The following is a 21,224-nucleotide window of genomic DNA, read 5'->3' on the forward strand; positions in this document are numbered from 1 at the left end:
GTATCCCAGCTTGTACATTTATAATTGTTCCTTCTGCCTGCAGGGTACCTAAAACTTGCAACTGAAAGTATTTTTGAATGAGTAATGATTAAATGTTATACCTAGCAAGTGGCACCTGTCCTAAACATTTGTAGTTGGTTGCAGCACTGCTCACAATATACTCTTTCTCCTGTTCAGTAACTAAGAGGTAGAATAACTAAATTTTTCTGTAATATTTTAACAATCTGGTTTGTCAGGATATTGTTTTCTCATGAATTACCTGTTCCTGCTCTGGTATAATAAGGCTTGTATTTCTGCTTGATACATTGGGAGCATAATTGTGTGTGAACTGTGTATGTACTGAAAAGTAAGTCCTACTGAATTCAGTAGGCTTACTCCCAAGTGAGAATGCATACGATTCCAACTCCCAAGTGAGAATGCATGTGATTCCACCTGTTGGGTTGGATCCTGTGACATGCCTGCCAATAGAGGAAAGCTCCTCCAAGTTAGTGAAATGGATCCAATCCTTTGTGTTTAATGCAAATCAGTATCGTTCTGTTCTTTCTTTCCAATAACATAGTCATCAAAGTACTAATCTTCTTTCTGTTTCTCTCTCAAAAGTCAGGACAATCCTCAACTGTGATAGAGAACATCCATACAATTATTGCCGCAGCTGCTGTCAAGTTCAGCTCAGATCAGCTCAATCATCTCTTCATCCTTATTCAGAAGGTGAGGCTTGCTCTGATCTAAATTTGCAACTACAAAAAAAAACCCTGAAATGCATTAAAAGCAAGGAAATCAGTTAGGTGGGAAGCATTAGTGGAAATTCTAGAGAAGGTTGAAGACTTAAAGCAAACATACTTTAGTTTGGTGGTTGTGGATTTTCCAGGCTGTATAGCCGTGGTCTTGACATTGTAGTTCCTGATGTTTCGCCAGCAGCTGTGGCTGGCATCTTCAGAGGTGTAGCACCAAAAGACAGAGATCTCTCAGTGTCACACTGAGAGGTGCTACACCTCTGAAGATGCCAGTCACAGCTGCTGGCGAAACGTCAGGAACTACAATGCCAAGACCATGGCTATACAGCCCGGAAAATCCACAACAACCATCGTTCTCCGGCCATGAAAGCCTTCGACAGTACTTTAGTGGTGCTTTTATGAAGTGTCAATATATTGTAACCTGTATTTTGCTAAAAAAAACTTACGGCAATCATACTTCAGCATCTAATTATACATTTACGATTGTAATTCAAATCTTGCTGCCAGACAGGTCTGAATAACTGAGGTTTTCAATTCATGTTAGGCTCCCCATTGTCATAGACATTTGTTTGAACTGAACAAAACTATTAGCTGTCATAAGCTCAAGTCAAAATCTTATAATTTTCTTTAATTCAGGATTGCAGACTTGGATGTGAATCTTATTAGTAGAATGAAATTTTACTTCATATCCATTTCCAATTCCTTTATTGAAATCTGCACTCTCATTTCAGTGATGCTAATGTAAAATTGCTATAACAGGCAAATTGAAGTGAAGTGTTTTGATGATGATTTCATAATTTTGCTGATGTTTTGTTTCTCCCTGTAGAGTTGGGAATCTGAGAGTGATAGAGTGAGACAGAAACTATTGAGCTTGATAGGACGTATTGGCCGCGAATCACGTGTAGAGGCAACCACTGGAAAGGCATGAGTAATACATTTCATTGTTGAGAGAATATAGATGTCAGTTTCTGCAATAAATTATGGTAATTCTCATTCTCTCTGTCTGTGTGTGTGTGTCTTTTTGTAGGTTCTTGAGGTTCTCTGGGACTTGGCTCATCTTCCGACATTACCCAGCAGTTTGATTCAACAGGCTTTGGAGGAACATTTGACAATCCTTAGTGATGCATATGCAGTGAAGGAGGCAATAAAAAGAAGCTATATCATCAAGTGCATAGAAGATATTAAGAGGGTTGGTTTGTCTTCAGAATGTGTATTTTCCTCAACTAGTGCATTCTTAAGGCTGAATAATCATGATTAGATCATGGACTCCTCAAACTATTTTTAGTTGTTTAAATGCTGCTGAGAATGGGGTGTTGTATATGTGTGAGAGAGGGTTTGACTAGGGGCTGTGACATGAAGGGAGAGAGATTCTTCAATTTCCTAATAGAAGTAGAGCTGCTGTTTTTCCCAATAGGAAAAGAAGATACAGTATAGATACCTTTTCCCCATGTACTTGTGGCTAATAGTAAAAGTAGTAGGAATTTCTGTCACAAAAGTACAGACAACAAGTTAATCCAAATGGCACTGATCCAGATCAAAGTGGTGGTGGTCTCTGTGCTGTTTTCCCAATAGCAACTCAGGAGATGTACAGCTTCTGTTGAGAAAAATGGCATGGGATGGAAATGAGTTAAATCCTTTTTCTCTCAGTCCTGATTTAAATCCTCCCCTACAACAGCTCTTTAATATTTTTTTAAAATGGAAGAACTGATCACAAGTTTCTCAGGTAGTGTATCATTTGGCCCTAAGTACTGCCATAATTAGCCTTTTAAAAAATTTTAAATGGCACAGAATTTTTTCCTGTCCTTTCTCATTGCTGTTCTCCAGTTCATCTTCCAAGCAGAGAGGAGAAAAGAAAATAAATAGAAATGTAAGGAAAAGAAGAGAAGTGAGAAGACACAGTTCGTGTGGATGGTTTACAGTGTAAATTCTGATCACTGAGTCAGTCATTGCTTCCTTCTCCAAAATTGATCACTCCTTTGGCTGAAACCTGCTAAATGAGAGTTTTGTCTCCTAGGTTTTCTTTTGTTTCTTTATTGAGGATGTATGTTTAACTAGTTTTTACTTCTCTTATTAGTCATCCCAGCATAATAATCCTCAGTTTGTATGGGTGGTACCAGCTTTACGTCAGCTCCATGAAATCACACGTTCTTTTATTAAGCAAACCTACCAAAAACAAGATAAGGTAAGAGCATTGTTGTAGCCATCTTCTATGGCTTTTTAGAGGTGATGTAGGCATCAAAAAGGAAATGTGGGTAACACTAACAGGTTGTGTGTTGGTAATGATGATCCAATCTTCAAATTAAATGAGAAGATTTTTTTTTAACGTTGACTCTTTTTTAAAAAAACTTCATAGTGGTAAAGTGATATTTGCCATTACTTTAAGCTTCGTAGCAATTAGGGATGTGCAGTTTGGGTTCAGATTTGGCAAAAATACCAAATTTTACACGATCTGGTAAAATTCAGTATTATCAAACTTAAATATGCATTACCAAATCAAGTTAGTAATATTGAATTTAAGTTTACCAAGTTTAAAATTCGGGAAGCGCAATAGCGCTATTCCTTGATGCTACTTCGCTAAGGAACAGCAAAGAAACACTGTTTCCTGCCTTTTTTAACCAGATTGGGGGGGGGAGGGGGAGTGAGTCAGAGGCAGAAGAGGGAAGGGAAAGGAGGAAGGAAGAGGGAGTGTGAGTGGCCAGTCATGGCAGCAGCTCTCCTTCTCTGGCCAATGGGATTCTCAGGAAGGAGACTGCCTTTTTAAAACTGTTGCAGGGAGTTAAATTAGGAGACTTGTCTCCATCAGCCTCCATTCTGCTCTCACCTGGAGATTAAGAGACACTGCTTGCTTGTTGCTGCTGCTGGTTGTTGGCTAACTCTTCCAGCCTGCTTTAAACTGTGACTGGATCATACTGCCCAGTGAGTGGAGTGGATTATTGCTGCTGCCTGGTTTGAGAGTTGTAGATTCTCTGGGTTTTTTCCTCTCTTTGTGGGGAGGGGGTTGCCCCGGTGTCTGGGGGGGATAGGAGTGGAAGGAGGTTATTTTGCATTTTAAAAACTGCTTTTTTTTTGCTCGGGGTGGGGCTTTGGTTGGGCTTTTGTGATTTCTGGCTTTTGAAGTTAGTTATATTTACTGTTTATTTTGTTGCTTGTTCTTCTGAGGGACAAAAACAACAATAAGGGCTACAGGTAGTAGGCTCAACGAAACAGACAAACGTCTCCTTAATCCACACATAAATCATGTGATTAACTGTGTGGCTTACAGGGTGTTTGTTTTGTTGTTGTTCAGTGGGGGCTGTTTTCCCTTTTTATTGGGCTTTCTTTACAGAAGTTTGGTTGGTGCTTTTTGCTGGGTTCTGTTTTCTGATGGCATAGAAGTTTGTTTTGGTCAGGTGTTCAGTTGTTGGCTGTCCTTTTTCTGAGGTGGAGGTGTTTGTTGGGGTGCTTGGTTAAGTTTGTGAACTTAACCTAGTGGTGTTTGGGTGTACTTTTTGAGTATCCTGAGAGAATTCTGAAGTATGAACTTTTAAAAATGTTTTTTTTTTAATATAGGCTAGTTGTAGGTTTTCCCCATAGGGCATAATGGAGATTGGAGGTGGCTTGAGGGCACCTTTTTTGAGGGGCCATAAAATGGCTTCCTGGGATCCAATCTTCATGAAATTGGGGGGGGGGATCATTAGAAGACAGTTAGGAGTAGGTCTGCTGCAAATTCAGTGGATTTTGCCTGCAAAATGCAACCCCCAGCCTCTTGGATAGCTCCTAGATAGTTCTTACCATAGGGAATAATGGAGATTAGAGGTGGGTGGGGGCATCTTCTTTGGGGGTCCATAAAATGGCTCCTGGCGTCCAATCTTTATGAAACTTGGGGGGGTCGTTAGAGGACAGTTATGGGAAGTTCTGTTGGAAATTTGCCAAAATTTAGTCCAAAAATAACCCTGACCACCCCCACCCCACCCCGCGCAGCCACCGGAAATTTCTGAATTGAGTTTCCCATAGGAAACAATGGTCAAATTTTATCCAATTTGCTCTGTATTACAAAACTGAACTGGAGAATGAATTCAAATTCCCTGAATTCCAATTTTTTTCCCTGTTCAGTATTACCAAACTGAATCAACTGATCTTTTTCCTGTGTACACCCCTAGTAGCTATATTAACTGAAGAGGAAGTATTGAATTTTATTTGAAGGGCTTGGCACTTTGTAGGAGAAGTCTGCTGGGACAACAGTGAATGGGACAGTGAGGACAGCAGCAGAGAAAAAAATTAGGCCCTCATTAGCTACGTGTTCAGAGCATAAAGAACGAAAGCTTTTATGTAGATATTGAACCCCTAAATTGTGTTTCTCTGTTTAATATATCTTTTTCATTTTTGCCAAGAGCATTATTCAGGATTTGAAGAAAAACTTTGAAATAGTGAAATTGGTGACAGGAAGTTTGATAGCATGTCACCGATTGGCTGCATCAGTGGCAGGTCCTGGGGGCCTGACTGGAGTAACATTAGTAGATGGTCGATATATATATCGAGAGGTAAGTAGTGATGTGCTATTAAAATTAGTAGAGTGGAGGAAAGTCTAGATAAAAATTAATGTGTTGGATCTTGCGAAAGATTTTTGTGGACTTCTGCCAATTCCTGCCTCCTGTGGCAGTGCTCTGATGTCCCTGCTCATGCTGTTCCTGGAGCCCCCTGTTCCCCAGGAGCAACATTTTAAACTGCAGGAGGAGTGGGGAGGCATGAAGTTGTGCTCCAAGAATAAAAATACCTTACCTCCCCAGAATTACCAGTAGATCCAATCTAATGTCTTCACTGAAGAGGAAGGTGTTAACCCAAGTCATACATAAATATATCTAATTCTTAGCATGGTCAAATCTGTGGATACTTAAACCCAGAGACTGGAGACATAGACTGACAAGACAGATCTTTCTACAAACCAGAAAAACAGAAAAAAGTACATTGAGGGCTTAACCTTCCCCCCCCCTTAACAAAAGCAGTATCTGTAGCTTTTAGAAACTCAGTGGCCATTGCTAGGCAATCATGAAAGCATTAGTTCATCTTTGTTCTTCTGTGCAGCCCCAAATTGAAGCTGTGCATGTGCAGACCGGCCAACGGAGAAACTTTTTAACTTCTTTAGAGCTCCATTAGGGACCTTGAACCATGTAAAACAGTAGCTTATATTGGTGCCATTTTAGATGCTACAAGTGGTAGGGCTACTCTACCTCCTGAAAGAGCAAGGGCTATTCAATCCCTTGTTGCCATGTTTTCAGAAAAACAGATTTCAGTCAGTGTGGCATATTCAAAAACTACTGGGTCACATGGCGGCTATGACTGCAGCGGTACCCTTTGCTCGCTTGAATATGCGGGCACTGCAAAAATGGTTTTGTCAGGAGATTTAACACAAGATTACATTCTCCTAGCTGTAGATTTTCTATACCAAGACGAGTAGTTAGATCTCTATGTTGGTGGTCAGTGGAAGCTAACATGTTTAGAGGTGCCCCTTTGATACCAAACAGTGCAAGAGAGTCATTACGACTGATGCTTCTAATTATGGATGAGGTGCTCACTATGATTCCATGTCTGTACAGGGTAGATGGTCAATTAAAGAACAGTCTCTACACATTAATGTTTTGGAACTGAGAGCCATCCGCTTTGCTCTTGTCTCTTTTGCAGCTTTCCTTTAGGGCAGAGAAGTACAGATCCAGACAAACAATACCACGGCAATGTACTATTTAAACAAGCAGGACAGTACTGTATCTTTAACCCTCTGTGCAGAAGCCATGGCCATCTGGAACAGGGCTATTGCCAACAGAGTTTCCATACATGTCATTCATATTGCTGGATCAGAGAATGCCAAAGCAGATGTGCTGAGCAGACGACTGAATACCAATCATGAGCGGTCTCTGAAAGACTGCTATCTCAAAGCTGTGTTTGCTCAGTGGGGGTTCCCAGAGGTAGATCTTTTTGCAACTGCGTTCAACACAAAGGCACCTCTGTTTTGTTCTCTAGCACCTGGCAGTCACCACGACTTCCTTGAAGGTACACCTGGCAGTCATTTTGGCCTGCCATGAGCAGGTTGAAGGACATACAGTGTTTTCTCACCCAACTTCTAGAAAATTCCTGAAAGGGATGTTTAACCTTCATCCACCTGTCACACCTCCTGTTCCCCTGTGGTCACTATCGTTAGTGCTCTCACAACTTACGTTGAAACCTTTTCAACCCTTGGCAACAGGCTCCTTAGAGTTGCTTTCCTGGAAAGTATACTTTTTGGTAGCAATAACTTCTGCAAGAAGGGTGAGTGAAATCTCTGCACTCAGGGCTGACCCTCCCTTCCTGAGAATCCATTCAGACAGGGTGGTGCTTTGACCTAAGTCTGCAGTTTCTAGCTGAGGTGGTGTCACCATTTCATGTTTCCCAGAATATCATCCCACCTATGTTCTATCCTTCTCCTCAGACTAGAGCAGAGAGAGCACTGCATTCTTTAGATCTGAAAAGGGCACTGTCCTTTTATTTAGCTAGAACAAAGGAGTTTCACTCAGACACATACCTCTTTGTATGTTTTAGGGGACCAAATAAAGGGAAAAGGGCTTTAGCCCAAACTATATCGAGGTGGATTGTGTTGGCAATCCAGAGAGCATATCAGCAAGTGGCTGTAGAATGCCCGCTACAAATCAAGCCCCACTACCAGATCGCAGTCATCTTCGTCTGCCTTTTTGAGGGGAGTGCCAGTAGCTCACATTCGTAGGGCAGCAATTGAGTTGGAAAGATTCACCTCCTTATTGTGTGTAGCTTGGTAATCTCCCAATGTGGGGCCGCACAGAAGAACAAAGATGAAAACGGTTGTACATACCTGTAACTAGTGTTCATCGAGTTCTTCTGTGCAGACACACATCCCTCCCTCCTACCCTGCTGTGAACTCTCTAATGGTAAATAATTAGCAGTTTGTGGTGGCTCAGGAGAGCTGAGGGAGAGGGAGTTGCTCCTCCAAAGTCACGTGTCCATTTTAGACGGGAAAAATGGTTAATCTGCATGACCCTACCAGAGCTCTAAAGAAGCTAAAAAGTTTCTCTGTTAGCAGGCCTGTGCATGCGCAGTCCCAATGTGTGTCTGCACAGAAGAACTCGATGAACACTAGTTACAGTATGTACAAGCCTGTTTTTCCATCAGTAAAAGGCTGGGGGGAGGGGGCAGTGCACTTTCCAAGGCTTTTTTTGGCCTTTGAAGGAGAACTTAGCAGGGCTAGGCCTGGCTACAACCACCAAGCAACTTGCTTCCATCCAATTTGCATAACATAACACCCAAGCCCGGCTTCTTGCTACTATTCTAGAGAAGGGAAAGAGGAAATAGTAGGGGGAGGTGTGATGCCCCCTGCAAGTTTTTGCAGGTCCCTCACTTGTAGAAAATTATTTTGTAAATTTTAAAGCGCCTATTGAGAGTGACTCAATTAAAATCAATTGCAATTGTTCTCTTTTCAGTACTTAGAAGCACACTTGAAATTTCTGGCATTTTTCCTTCAAGAAGCTACTCTCTACTTGGGATGGAATCGTGCTCGGGAAATCTGGGAATGTCTTGTAACTGGCCAAGATGTTTGTGAATTAGATCGAGAGGTGAGATCCTTCTAAATAGAGTAGGGAATAAATTTCATGTGTAAAGTTTTAATGGATTAGTGTTGTTTTTATAGTAATATAGATACTGGAGCATAGTTGTTAAGTCGGTTAGGCTGCAAGTCAGCACTCTAGTTTAAATCTCTCTACTGCCATGAGCTCAGCAGGTAGCCTTGAGTAAGCCACTCCTCTCGGCCCCACCTCCCCAGCTGTAATGTTGAGATAATAATAACACTGACTTTATTCACCAATCTTAGTGGATACTAATCTGTCTAGAAGAGTGATATATAAACACGTTGTTGTTGTTGTTGTTATATAGCACTGATGTACTTTAAATAATGTATCATGAAACTCATTCTGAATTAGCACAATAGTGAGGGATTCAGTCAGGCTCCCCCCCCCCCAAGGAAATTACTCATTAATCTGCCATTTTTACTGATTATTATTCATCATTAAATTGATTCTGTATTGAGGTAGTCAGGGGCTGAAATCTGGACTCAATAGTAAAAAAGTAGAATTGTGCAAGTAAGCTTGTAGTAAAATAAAGCTGTCGTGTCCAGCCATAACTGATTTGAGCATTGATTGTGGTTACATGATAATACAGTTGTAGCGTTTTTCCTTGAATAATAGTAATAACAAAAGAAATGTTAGTATCCGCCCTGAGCCTGCGAAAGCAGGGAGGGCAGAATACAAATGTAATAAATTAAATTAAATTAAAAATGTACAGTGATGAGGACAAAATGAGAGGAGAGAACCAGACCATGTACATTATTCTGAGCTTCTTGGAGGAAGGGCAAGATTGAAAGAATCTATAGTGAATTCGTTATTTTAGCGTAGTATAAAGCTCTGTATAAAAATCCAGAGTGTGAACTGAGCTCCATGCTTTATTCACAGATGTGTTTTGAATGGTTTACAAAAGGACAGCATGATCTTGAGAGTGATGTGCAGCAGCAGCTTTTTAAAGAAAAAATTCTTAAATTAGAGTCCTATGAAATTACTATGAATGGTATGTAAGTATTTTTGTCCCCTTCCCCCCCCCCCCTCCCCAAGTTTGGAAAGAAAAGCTGTATATATTTGTTAGGTATTTTGAAACAGTGGCTATTGCAGAGGCTGATGAGTTTTGGACCCCTTCCTATTGGCCTAACAACATTTGTTTTATAAACCATATTTTTGATATTTTGTGTTAAATAAAAAAGCAGATTTTCTTTACAATTTTAATTTTTAAAACAGGTTTTGGTTTGTTTAAGACCTTTTTTGAAAACGTGAACCTCTGTGACCATCGATTGAAAAGGCAAGGAACCCAGATGGTAAGCAACTTTCTTTTATTCTGGTTTGCGGTTTATAGTTCAGCTGACAAGTTTGTTTGGGAAACTAGTGTGGGCTGTAGTAATAGTGGTGGAGATTGGCAGTGATTAGATTCTGGATCTCCTAGGTCTAAATAAATGAATTTGTCTTGACTACTTGAGTTCTAGGCACGCAACACTTTTGGGGGGACTCTCAACCATACCATTCTAACAAGAACAGAGTTAAATTTGCATTTTTTCTGTTCTTATATTTAGTTATTTTATTTTTAATGTTTAGAAGACAGATGGTCTTAAGCTTTTGTATTCTGAAACTATTTTAAAATAATAAAAATATCTAGGATCCATTAAGATAAAGTGGATAATGTTGGACGATGAAAGACATCTAGCTAAACCATAATTTCTGGATTGGGAGGTGGGGATCTAAGCTATTTTAGTTTTGACAGTCAGTCTTATTTTGGTAAATTGTGTTAAGAATTTAATTTGAATGGAGAATTTACCAGAAATTCTTGTATGTATCAGCAAAATAGACAGCTTGGCCTGTGGGAAGTCTCTTTGCCCACCTGATGTGTCAACTTGGTCTCATTAGAGAATAACTATGCAATCCTGTGCAGAATTACTCTAGTCCAAAGTTGTTGAGGTCAGTGACTTTAGACTGAAGTAACTCTGCATAGGACTCCTCTGTTCTGTATATGGTAGCTTATAGAATCTGTAATAAATATTTGTCAGCAATTCCTGCTAACATGCTGTTCAAAATTCTCTATAATAATGGAACTGATTGGCATAATATGGATGGATTACATGATAGGTGAATCTTTCTGATTGATAGGTGAGAGAATTTTGTCTAACCTTCTTGTGGCAACTGTTATGTAGGAGGACAAAAATCAGAAATATATGTATGGTGTTTTTTTATTAGTCTACGCCATGATGGCCTGATGCATCACAGTGAGCCTGACTACTTCTAGATTTCATCTGGAATCCACTTCCGCTATGGAGAGATGTATAGGCTTTGTATCCTATCACTGCATTTAGCCAACTTCCAAGTCTTCCTCTGATGGAAAAGGACCTTTCTTTTTAACTCTGATGGAAGAGTCTCTTCCATCAGAGGAAGCCTGCAAATTTGGCTGAACTCAGTGATAGCATATAACTACAATTGCCAGCAGGTCTGCAGAATAATATCCTGTCCTTTTAATAGAGGCTTAATGTGTAGAGATGGGCAGCTAAAGCTTTTCTTAACATCCCATTAAACCACTATTAAAAGGTTCAGACTTTTTCTCCAGGCAGTTGACAACTCTAGATACAAGTAAATAACACAATGGACCACAGTGTGAAGTCAGCAAAACAACAAAACCACCATGTATAATGAAAGAACACAATCTATTTAGTAAAGCAAGTATTCAAATGAACAACAATCTTATAGTGTGATAGTGTATCTATAGCAACTCATTATTCATCGTCCTGTCTTCTGTACAGTCCCACATGGGAACTGCACACACTCAGGCCCAGCCACAGACATATTAAAGCTCCAAAAAGTAAAAGACTCTCACCTGGTCATTTCGCACACTTTGTGAGTGGGTGCAGCTATAAAAGGCAGGGCGAGCAGATCCTTCCCTCAGTTCTTCTTTAGCCGCCGCTGAAGGAGGATGTACTTCGGATTCGGTTTCGTTTTCCCGGCCATGTCGGACGCTCCTCACCGCAGGTCCGGGGGGAACCGTCTGAGCAGCCTGACTGGGCGGTTGACCCGCGAGGGTTAACCCCCAGGACTCCCAGGGAGGGAGCCTGGATCCGGGGCGCCGCGGGAAGAACCCCCTGGAAGTAATGCAGGGGGTAAATTGCCCACTTGCTCCAACAGAGGCCGGCAGACTTGCGCAGCATCTCGTGTGCTGCCGGGCCATGGAGAACGGCAATAAGCAGATTTAAGGTGAAGACCTGTAAGTAAGCGAATCCCTTCTGATTTTTAAGCGTATGCGAAGGATCGGTGGGAGTTGAAGCTAAAAAGGCGCAGACTTCTTCCCCTGCACCGAGTTTCGGAACTTAGTTGGCGCCCCCCCCCCTAAGATGGCGACGAGAAAGCAGAGCCCAGCAATGAGTAAATCGGTGATGGCGACGTTACAGGGGAAGGGGGAAACTTTGGAAGAGATGGTGAGACGAGCAGTCTTCGATGCTGTGCAGCCCTTTGTAGCGAAACTGAATGAAATGGGGCAAAAGGTTGATTCAGTGGAGAGCGAAGTGAAAGCCATTAAAGAAACAGCGACTGGAGCAGAGCAGTCTGCGCACGAGAACACAGTACTCATGAAAGCAACAAGTAAGGAAGTGAAGCTTTTGGAGAATCAAATAATAGGATTACAAGTGGACCGTGCCCAAACGGTATTGCGTCTTCAAAATGTAAAAGAAGAGCAAAGTGAAAATTTAAAAGATTTGGTGTCTGGACTTTTGGCGCCATTCGCAAAGGCAATTAAAGAAGAGTTAAAAAGCGATATTTTGGAAGTCTGGCGGACATCTTCAAAGTATGCAATGAAGCGGCAGCTGCCTCGCGAGATTATTATTGACTTTTCATCTAAGAAGACTCGGGACACCATCTTAGACAATTCGTATAATGTGGACTTGGATTATTTGGGCAATAAGGTTAAAATATTGAAGGATGTTCCATTTTTGGCTCGTAAAAGAAGATGCAAGTATAAAGGACTTGTGGCTTTCTTGAGGAAATGTGATATAAAATATAAATGGCTGTTTCCAGAAGGCGTCTGGTTCAGATATAAGGATCAAACTTACAAGATCACATCGGACGCGCAGCTGACAGACTTTTTGTTCAACCATCAGGAGTTTCAGCAAGAAGAAAGTTCGAAGTCTGAAGGGGAAAGTGGGGGGAGGAAAGAGCGGGCGCAGCTGCTCCAGCTGCGCAGAGAGAATTGAGACCGAGACGTAAGGGGGGGGGGGGAAGAAGTCCTGATCCTGAATATAATCTGTATTGTATAAGACCTACCAATCTGATAGCATATTAGAAAGTTAACTTTTAAGAAAATTGCAGCATGAAGGGAATACAAGACATGTAGTGTAGTGTTCGTTGTTTGTATGTTGATTTTCCCTTCTCCCAGTCCTCCCTTCCCTTTCCCCCCCCCTCCCCTTTATACTTTTGTAGTCTTTTGTAGTTTTTTATGTTAGATATTAAAAAATAATAAAAAAACTTTCAAAAAAAAAAGGAGGATGTGCTTCGAGCTCCTCTTCGAATCCGAGCAAGAAGATAGAAAGCGAGAAGATGACAACTTCAAAGGCTCTTTTCAAGAACTGTCTCAAGTGTGGTTCCAAGATGGCCCAATCTGATAGGCATGATAAATGCTTAATGTGCCTAGGAGAGGCACATGAAACCTTGCACTGTGGCATTTGCAAACAATTCACGCCAAAAGTCAGGCATGAAAGGGCATTGCGCCTAAAAGCAGCACTATGGGGGTCAGCCATCCATGGCATATCTGACTCTGAGGTTTCGAAGGCCTCTAATAAAGGACCGGAGCACCCAGAACAGGCCTCCTCAGTATCCCCAATTTCAGCTATATAAGTACCAACAATAAGAACCAGTTGGTTTCTTCTACATCTCCATGCACCAATGATACGAACCAGTTGGTTCATAAAAATTCTAGCCCATCTCGGTCTTCATTCAAGCTGCCATGGACGAGCTGAAGTCGAGGCATACTGAAAAGCTCCCAACTCTGAAGCTGCAGAAGAAGAAGCAGTCTTCAGCCTTGGCTTTATCCGCCTCTGTGGCATCCAGCCCGCCTGTAGTTCTGAGAACTCTCTCACCACCCTTGAGATGTCTGGAGGTTATGAGAAGTCATAGACATCCGTGGGTTCCATACCCTTATGAATCTCCTTATCGTTCCAATTTTAGTATATGTGCTGCCGAAGCGAGCACGACTCCTTATCATTATTACACCTACGGCATGGAAGGGTCTCCGGGTCTTTACCCACTGCCTCACTACTATCTGCACATTGATTACCACCATCTGGCACCTCGCTCTTCAGTCTTGAAGATGAGACCATCCTCGTTTCCTCCAACGGTTCCTGAAGACACCGAGTCTGCAGAGTTGATGATCCACCAGTGCGTCCCGATGATGGTACCGATTGCGGTTCCAACTTGACATCCAAGCCATCACCTCCTGAGTGCATCACAGTAAACTCTGCTGTCTCTCCCACTGAGGACCTCCGCCTTTACTCTGAACAACTAGTCAGAATGGCAAAGTTGTTGGAGATTGAGGTGACTTGTTCAGCACCAGCTCCATTGGATCCAGTCTTCAATGTTCTCCACCCTGAGGCAACAGGCCCGGTGGCTTTCCCAATTATGCAGGGAATGATAGATGTCACGAAAGATGTTTGGTCAACTCTGGCATCCGCGCCAGTGACCTCAAAGAAGATAGATAACCTAGATAGAACCAAGCAAGATGTGGCTGGGTTTCTGTTCAATCACCCTCTTGCTAACTCCATTGTTACAGAGACCCTACAAAGCAAGGGCCTTCCATGAGTTGCAGGCCATTCTGCCCCCAGAGATAAAGAGAGCAGAAAGCTTGATATTCTAGGGAGAAAGGTTTATGCCTCTTTGGCCCTGAATTTCCATATTGGCAATTATGAAGCTATTATATCCAGGTATCAACTGTTCCTGTGGGACAAGATCGGCCCTTACTTAAGTCTCATCCCTGATGAGAAACAATGTCTTGCAGAAATACTCCAAAGTGAGGCCCTTCGGCTCTCAAAAGAACAAATTCTCACTGGAGACATATTGGGGATTGCTCCATATGAGTTATGGCCTCAGCCATTGTGATTTGGAGGCATGCATGGCTTAGAACCACTGCTTTAGCCCCACACCATCGGTTAAGGATTGAAGATCTACCCTTCGAGGGAAATGATATTTTCTCATCTACCACTGACAATGCACTTAAGAAAATAAAGGATGATAAGGTGACTGCTAGGTCCCTAGGCATTACCTCGACCATTCCTTACAAGCACCGGTTCCTTCCTAGACCCTATCCGTATTACAACTCCAGATACAATCGGTTTCTGTCTCAACCCAACCAACATTTACCTCTGAACCAGCAACATACTGCTTCCATGGTTCCATCCAACCGGCCTTGACAGAGGTATTACCTCGTAAGTCTAAGGATGGTTCCAATTCCCCCAGAGAGCAGTCCGGCTCCACCAAACAAAGTTTTTGACACCAAGCCGTCTTTCCCCCTCCCTGTAGGTCAATCCCTGCCCTTACCTGCATGAAAGAAAATTACCCAAGAGCTCTAGGTACTGTCAGTAGTTCGGGAAGGTTACTCCCTAGAGTTTAAATCCATTCCTCCAAACATTTCTTCCCAGTCAAATCCCACCCTGCCTCAAGCACTTTTGGTGAAGGAAGTACAGAGCCTACTACTGAAACAGGCCATAGAACCAGTTCTGTCCTCCAGTTCCAATGGGATCTACTCCCACTATTTCATGGTGGACAAAAAGTCAGGGGGTTCCTGCCACATCTTAGATCTCCATTTCGTAAACAAGTTTGTTGTTCAGAAAAAGTTCAGGATATTATCATTAAAAGATGTTTTACCTCTTTTGGAAGAGCACTGTTGGTTCATTACTGGAGATCTAAAGGATGCATGTTTCCATGTCCCAGTACATGTTTCTTACAGAAAATACTTTCATTTCCAGTGCCGTTCTGAAAGATACCAATACAAGGTCCTTCTTTCGGTCCCTCCACTGCCCCTTGGGTATTCACCAAGGTTATGGCAGTAGTGGTCAGCCACTTCAAGGGGAAAGGGTTGCACCCTATTTCCCTATCTGGACGACTGGCTTATCATAGGTCAGTCCAGGGAGTCGATCTCTCATCACACCCCATTAGTACTGTCAACCCTCCAGCAATTGAGTCTAAGGGTCAACTTGGAAAAGTCTTCCTTGGTTCCACAATAGAAGGTAACATTTGTGAGAGCAGTGTTGGACTCTACACTAGGTCAGGTTTTTCCCACCAAGGAACGTATAACTCAGTTCCAAGTCACTCTGAACAAGGTGTGCTCTTTCAGACTCCAAAGCACAAGGGAAATCCAGAAACTGTTAGGTTTTATGGCCTCTCTGACACTGATAGTGCCATTTGCCAGGCTTCGGTTCTGGCCGTTGCAAAATTGGTTTGTCAGGGTATTTCATCTGCACTACCAGAACCGGTACAAGCGGTTCTCAGTTTTGAGGATTATTCACAAAACCCTGTCATGGTGGAATGAGAAATGGAACCTAATGGTAAGGACCTTGTTCAGTTTAAGCCCCATTCACCTCTCCATTCACCGCTTCCCTGTCGGGGTGGGGGGCTTACTCTGAAGACAGTCAGGTGAATGACCTTTGGTCTCAACACAAGTCAAAGTTTCACATCAACCTGCTGGAACTGAGGACTATCCGTTTTGCTCTAAAAGCCTTCCTCCACCTTGTCAAGGGCAAGAATATTCAGATATGCACGGACAACACAACTGCCATGCATTGTCTGAACAAGCAGGGTGGCACAGTCTCTCTGTGCCTCTCCCAGAAATCCACCCTGATTTGAGAATGGGTAATCCAACATCAGGTTTCCCTCACAACCGTCCACATTGCTGGGGAGGACAACACTCTGGCAGATGCCTTGAGTCGGGCCAAGGATCTCAATTACGAATGGTCCATCCATATGGAATTCCTTCAACCCTTGTTCTGAAACTGGGAGTTTCCAACTATAGACCTCTTTGCTACCACACTCAACAAGAGGTGTCCCCAATACTACTCAAGCAAGCAAGTGGAAGTACTCCCTAGAAGATGATTTATAAATTTCCTGGTCAGGCAGTCTGCTGTACACCTTCCCTCCTCTTCTTCTCATGACTTGAACACTCAGCAAAATGATGAGGGAGACATCAGCTATTGTAATCACCCTTATTGACCAAGACAGGCTTGGTTCTCCACCCTGTCCAGAATGGCACAAGGAAGGACGTATCGGTTTCCGCTGTCACCAACTCCTTCAGGATAACGTGGCTTTTTACCATGATACAGACACTCTCAAGCTGACAGCTTGGTTAGTGTCCCCTCCAGATTAGAGTATTCTTCCCCAGTCAGAAACATAATTTTATAAGCTAGAAAGCCTTCCACCTGAAAGTCATACTCTGGGAAGTGGAAATGTTTCTCCCTTTGGGCACTTGAACAGGACTTAGCCCCTTCCTTGACTCCCTTTCCATCTGTCTTAGACTATCTGGTCCTGTTAAAGAACCAGGGACTCTCTAACTCCTCTGTGAAGGTATATCTGGTGGCCATCTTGGCCTATCATGAGCGGGTGATTAGTAGGTCCCTCTTCTCCCAACCAGAATGCAAGTCTTTCATTAAAGGCTTGTCTAATGTTTACCCTCCTGTGTTCAAACCTACTCCTCAGTAGGGTCTGTGGTTTTAACAACTCTCATGCATAAGCCTTTCGAGCCTCTAGCTACCTGTCCTTTCAAATTTCTAACAGCTATGACGGCCTTCTTAGTGGCTGTAACATCTGCTAGGAGGGTGAGTGAACTGCAAGTCCTGAGGTATGATCTACCTTTCCTCAGAATGTTTGCAGACAAAGTGGTTCTTCGCCTCAGTCTCCAGTTTATTCCAAAGTAGTCTCTGCCTTTCACCTCAACCAAGACATCACTCTACCAGTGTATTGTCCTTCACCTTCTACAAAGGCCGACAGACTGTTGCACTCACTGGATGTCAAACGTGCACTATGTTTTTACTTGGACAGGACTATTGCCTTCAGAAAGGACCTGAACCTATTTGTCTCCTCCAGGGGAGCTAAAAAAAGGCCAGAAAGTCACTGCTCAAACCATCTCCATCTGGTTGATGTAGCTCATTACAGAGTGTTATGGACAATCCAAACAATCGTGCCCATTGAAATCAGGGCACATTTGACAAGGGCCCATTCGACTTCATCAGCATTTAGTCTGAACATTCCACTTGTTGACTTATGCAAAGTGGCCACCTAGTTGACTCCGTCCACCTTTATTAAACACTATGCAATTGACATAGACTCCAGAAGAGATGCTGCAGTCAGCAGAGCAGTCCTGAAGAGTCTTTTTGATGATGATGAGCAACACGCCCACCTCCTGGGTAAGTTCACTCGCTACTCTCCCATGCGGGACTGCACAGAAGACACGATGATGAAAACAGGATTGCACCTACCTGTAACTGTTGTTCATTGAGTGTTCTGTGCAGGCACACAGCCCTCCCTCCTTTCCCCACCGTGTGCCCTTTAAATATGCTAATTTCTCCTTCACTGACAGCTTAGTGAACTGAGGGAAGGATCCGCTCGCCCTGTCTTTTGTAGCCACGCCCACTCAAAAAGCACACGAAAAGACCAGGCGAGCATCTTGCGCCTTTTGGAGCTTTGATGTTTCCATGGCTGGCCTGCGAATTCACAGTTCCCATGTGTGCCTACACAGAAGAACACTCGATGAACAAAAGTTACAGGTAAGTGCAACCCTGTTTTTCCCCAAGCAAAAAAGCCCATTCACAATTTTCAACAGAATATAATTCAGTATAGAATACATACACAAAGTGTTTAACAAAAATATCTTAACAACAGGTTTCCGGTATTAATCCCGTTTCAGGAATACATTTCCTTCAGGTTAGATATTAATCCCATTAAGCCTCTATTAAAAGGTTCAGAGACTTTTTCTCCAGGCAGTTGGCAACTCTAGATACAAGCCTGTGTAATTGAAATAGTTGGCAGAGCAAGAGTTAGGGCAAAGGTGAAGAATAGCTTGTGCCTAGAATGGGACTCTCAGTCAAGTCAAACTCTCTTTTGCTTCAGTAGTTAGTTGTGCTAGTTATCTATTTGCTGGTTATTGCTTTTGAAGCCCTTTATGGTCTTGGACCTTTATATATATTAAGTTGGATTGGGTCTGAGGAGAAAGGTGGAATGTAAATATTTTAAATAAGCATACTTAAAGAGGAGGGTGATCCCATCAGAAAAGCTACTTTGTAATCTTATTTGAGAAAGGAAATAACGAGTTTAAAAAACTATTTTAATGGTATATTGTATTAACATCTTACTAATCCACATTTTTTTCTTCTTATATAGCATGTAGAAAAACTGGAATTAATAGGGATGGACTTTATTTGGAAAATTGCAATGGAGTCACCTGATGAAGAAATAGCAAATGAAGCAATTCAGTTGATAATAAGCTACAGTTATATTAATCTGAATCCCAGATTGAAAAAGGTAACAACTCTGAATAGTTGTATGCAAAATGGTGGCTATACCAAGCTCATAAAATGAGATGTAGGAAAATGATGAAATCTATTGAGCAGTTTACCTTCTCTCCCTCAACGCCATCCTTGTTTAAATTTACTAAGAGCCAGACTAAACATGATAGTAAACTTGTGGCCAGCATGGGTTCATGGTCACCATTTTAAGTGTTTTTAAAATGCTGCATGGGCTCCATCCTGATCGTACCCATGATGTGGAGCTCCCCCCTCCAGTCTTGAGTCAGCTGCAGATGGAGTACTGGCCCTTCTGTGGCTGCTTTTTTACTTTAAAAGGTGCAGTTGGGAGGAGCTCCATACCATGTGCCCAATCAAGATGAAGCCTGCACAGCATTTTTAAAAACACTTTAAAATGGCAACAGCAAACTTGTGCCAGTCACAAGATAACCATCATGTTTAGTTTGGCTTTAGTTTGTGTGTTAATGCCATTTACTTTTTTTTTCTAGGATTCGGTGTCACTTCATAAGAAATTTATCGCTGATTGTTACACAAGATTAGAAGTAAGTCAACTTTATTTCTTAAATATTTTTCCTCATATGCTTTATATTTTTCTTAGATAATTGTGAGTAAATCGCCTTATGTTATATAAATGTAATCTTAAATGAAATATGCTTATAAAATGAAGAGTTATAGAAGCTGTCTAGAAATAAAGCAGTGTCTGTCTCTTGTAACTGGGGACTATGCTTATTAAACATTTTCCTTGTTAATAACAAACATGTCAAGTTTAGATGCAGACATGTGGCTTATTGCATATTCCTAGTGCTGAATAACTTGTCCTCCTTGATGTACCACTTTGTTCTAAAAATAATATGAGGCATTTTTTCATCCTAGGTAGCCAGTTCAGCTCTTGGGGGCCCAACACTGACTCATGCTGTTACCAGAGCTACAAAAATGTTAACAGCAACCGCCATGCCTACTGTGGCAACATCTGTCCAGTCTCCCTACAGGTAAGATTATGTTTAAACTTTGGTGCAGTGCACCACCATATGACTAGTAGAAATGTATAGCAAACTGTAGTGCAGTCAGTAGCAAGATCTGTAAGAAACTGATAAGTTTCACTTTTCCTGACATACAGCCGAGTGCACAAGCCAGTGTGTTTTCCAGATTGCCCTGATAGGTGATGCCACCATTCCCCGGAGTTCTGCTCAGTATGGAGAACGGCAATTTTTTTGCAGTACTGGCTTGTTCTCACCCTTGACTTTCATTAACCACCTTTTGCCAGACAACTCTTGCATTCTAGAATGCAGTTTTCTGTATATTAAAACTAGCAGCTTTTGTCATTTTTACATCTTTTATTCTAGATAAACAAGTACCAGTTTCCAAAAATTAAGACAGCACTGGAATAAGGCTAATATTTTTTGCCTGTCCAGGCTGGACCAGGCTGAGGTAAACCTGCATTAAGTGGCTTTTGCTGAAAATGACGCTTCATAACTTTTTCCATCACACAGAATAATAGTTCAGTAATGTCATGTCACATATTCTCAATGTTTTACTCCCCCTGGATTATTTCATTGGCTCAAGTGGAGCAGTGGTGTGGAAACTAAAAGAGGAAGGATGTTGCTTTGTGTGGCCTCCTTTAGATGCAAGATACCAGAGAAGAGAGGAAAAGAGATGAGCTGCTGTGTTCAGTAGCATGGATCCAGAGGCGTTAGCTGTGTTAGTCTGTAGTTGCAAAATAGTAAAGAGTCCAGTATCACCTTTAAGACTAATCAACTTTATTGTAGCGTAAGCTTTCAAGAACCACAGCTCTTTTCATCAGATGCATCTGATGAAGAGAGCTGTGGTTCTCGAAAGCTTATACTACAATAAAGTTGGTTAGTCTTAAAGGTGCTGCTGGACTCTTTACTGTGTTCAGTAGCCGTCACACATTTTCCCTAATATATAGAATACTGTGGTGGAAATAAGAGTAGCAAAGTGGCCAGAAACAAAAAATATCCAGCAGAACTGTTCCAGGTGATGAACGGGCTTCCCTGTTTATCTCTTGATGATGGAAACCTGGAACAAAGGTCTATTGTTCACTACACATTTTGTGGATAAAATTGGCCAGGATCCAAACACCACAAATGCGACAACTCAGATAATATCTATATAGGTAAAATGTCTATAGACGTTCTGAAGCCACAGGGAAGAAAACAGAATTTTGGGGGAGAAATTTAAATATATACAGTATACTTTCCTATCAAACCTAAGCTATTGTTTCTGATTAAACAACAAAAAATGCATTTTTTATAAATTAGAGTATAAAATTGTAGTATTATTTGTGGAATTTATAAGTATAACTATCTTCATTTTCTGTAAGAAAAATTGCAAATGTACCCAGTAATTGGGAAAGGGTT

General features: G+C 41.8%; 1 protein-coding gene across 2 annotated transcripts in view; it reads left to right on the forward strand.

Annotated features, from left to right (window-relative positions):
* Positions 1 to 21,224, forward strand: part of USP24 (ubiquitin specific peptidase 24) — a 176,996-nt gene that overhangs the window by 66,624 nt on the left and 89,148 nt on the right. For both annotated transcript variants that reach the window (XM_054979479.1, XM_054979481.1), the window contains 11 exons: positions 601 to 708; positions 1,561 to 1,656; positions 1,762 to 1,923; positions 2,809 to 2,916; positions 5,105 to 5,254; positions 8,195 to 8,326; positions 9,218 to 9,329; positions 9,554 to 9,630; positions 18,704 to 18,844; positions 19,335 to 19,388; positions 19,720 to 19,835. In XM_054979479.1, the coding sequence (XP_054835454.1) occupies positions 601 to 708; positions 1,561 to 1,656; positions 1,762 to 1,923; positions 2,809 to 2,916; positions 5,105 to 5,254; positions 8,195 to 8,326; positions 9,218 to 9,329; positions 9,554 to 9,630; positions 18,704 to 18,844; positions 19,335 to 19,388; positions 19,720 to 19,835 (1,256 nt within the window). The remainder of the gene's footprint in view (positions 1 to 600; positions 709 to 1,560; positions 1,657 to 1,761; positions 1,924 to 2,808; positions 2,917 to 5,104; positions 5,255 to 8,194; positions 8,327 to 9,217; positions 9,330 to 9,553; positions 9,631 to 18,703; positions 18,845 to 19,334; positions 19,389 to 19,719; positions 19,836 to 21,224) is intronic.

Source organism: Eublepharis macularius, chromosome 5 (assembly GCF_028583425.1).
Source record: "Eublepharis macularius isolate TG4126 chromosome 5, MPM_Emac_v1.0, whole genome shotgun sequence".
Lineage (NCBI taxonomy): Eukaryota > Metazoa > Chordata > Lepidosauria > Squamata > Eublepharidae > Eublepharis > Eublepharis macularius.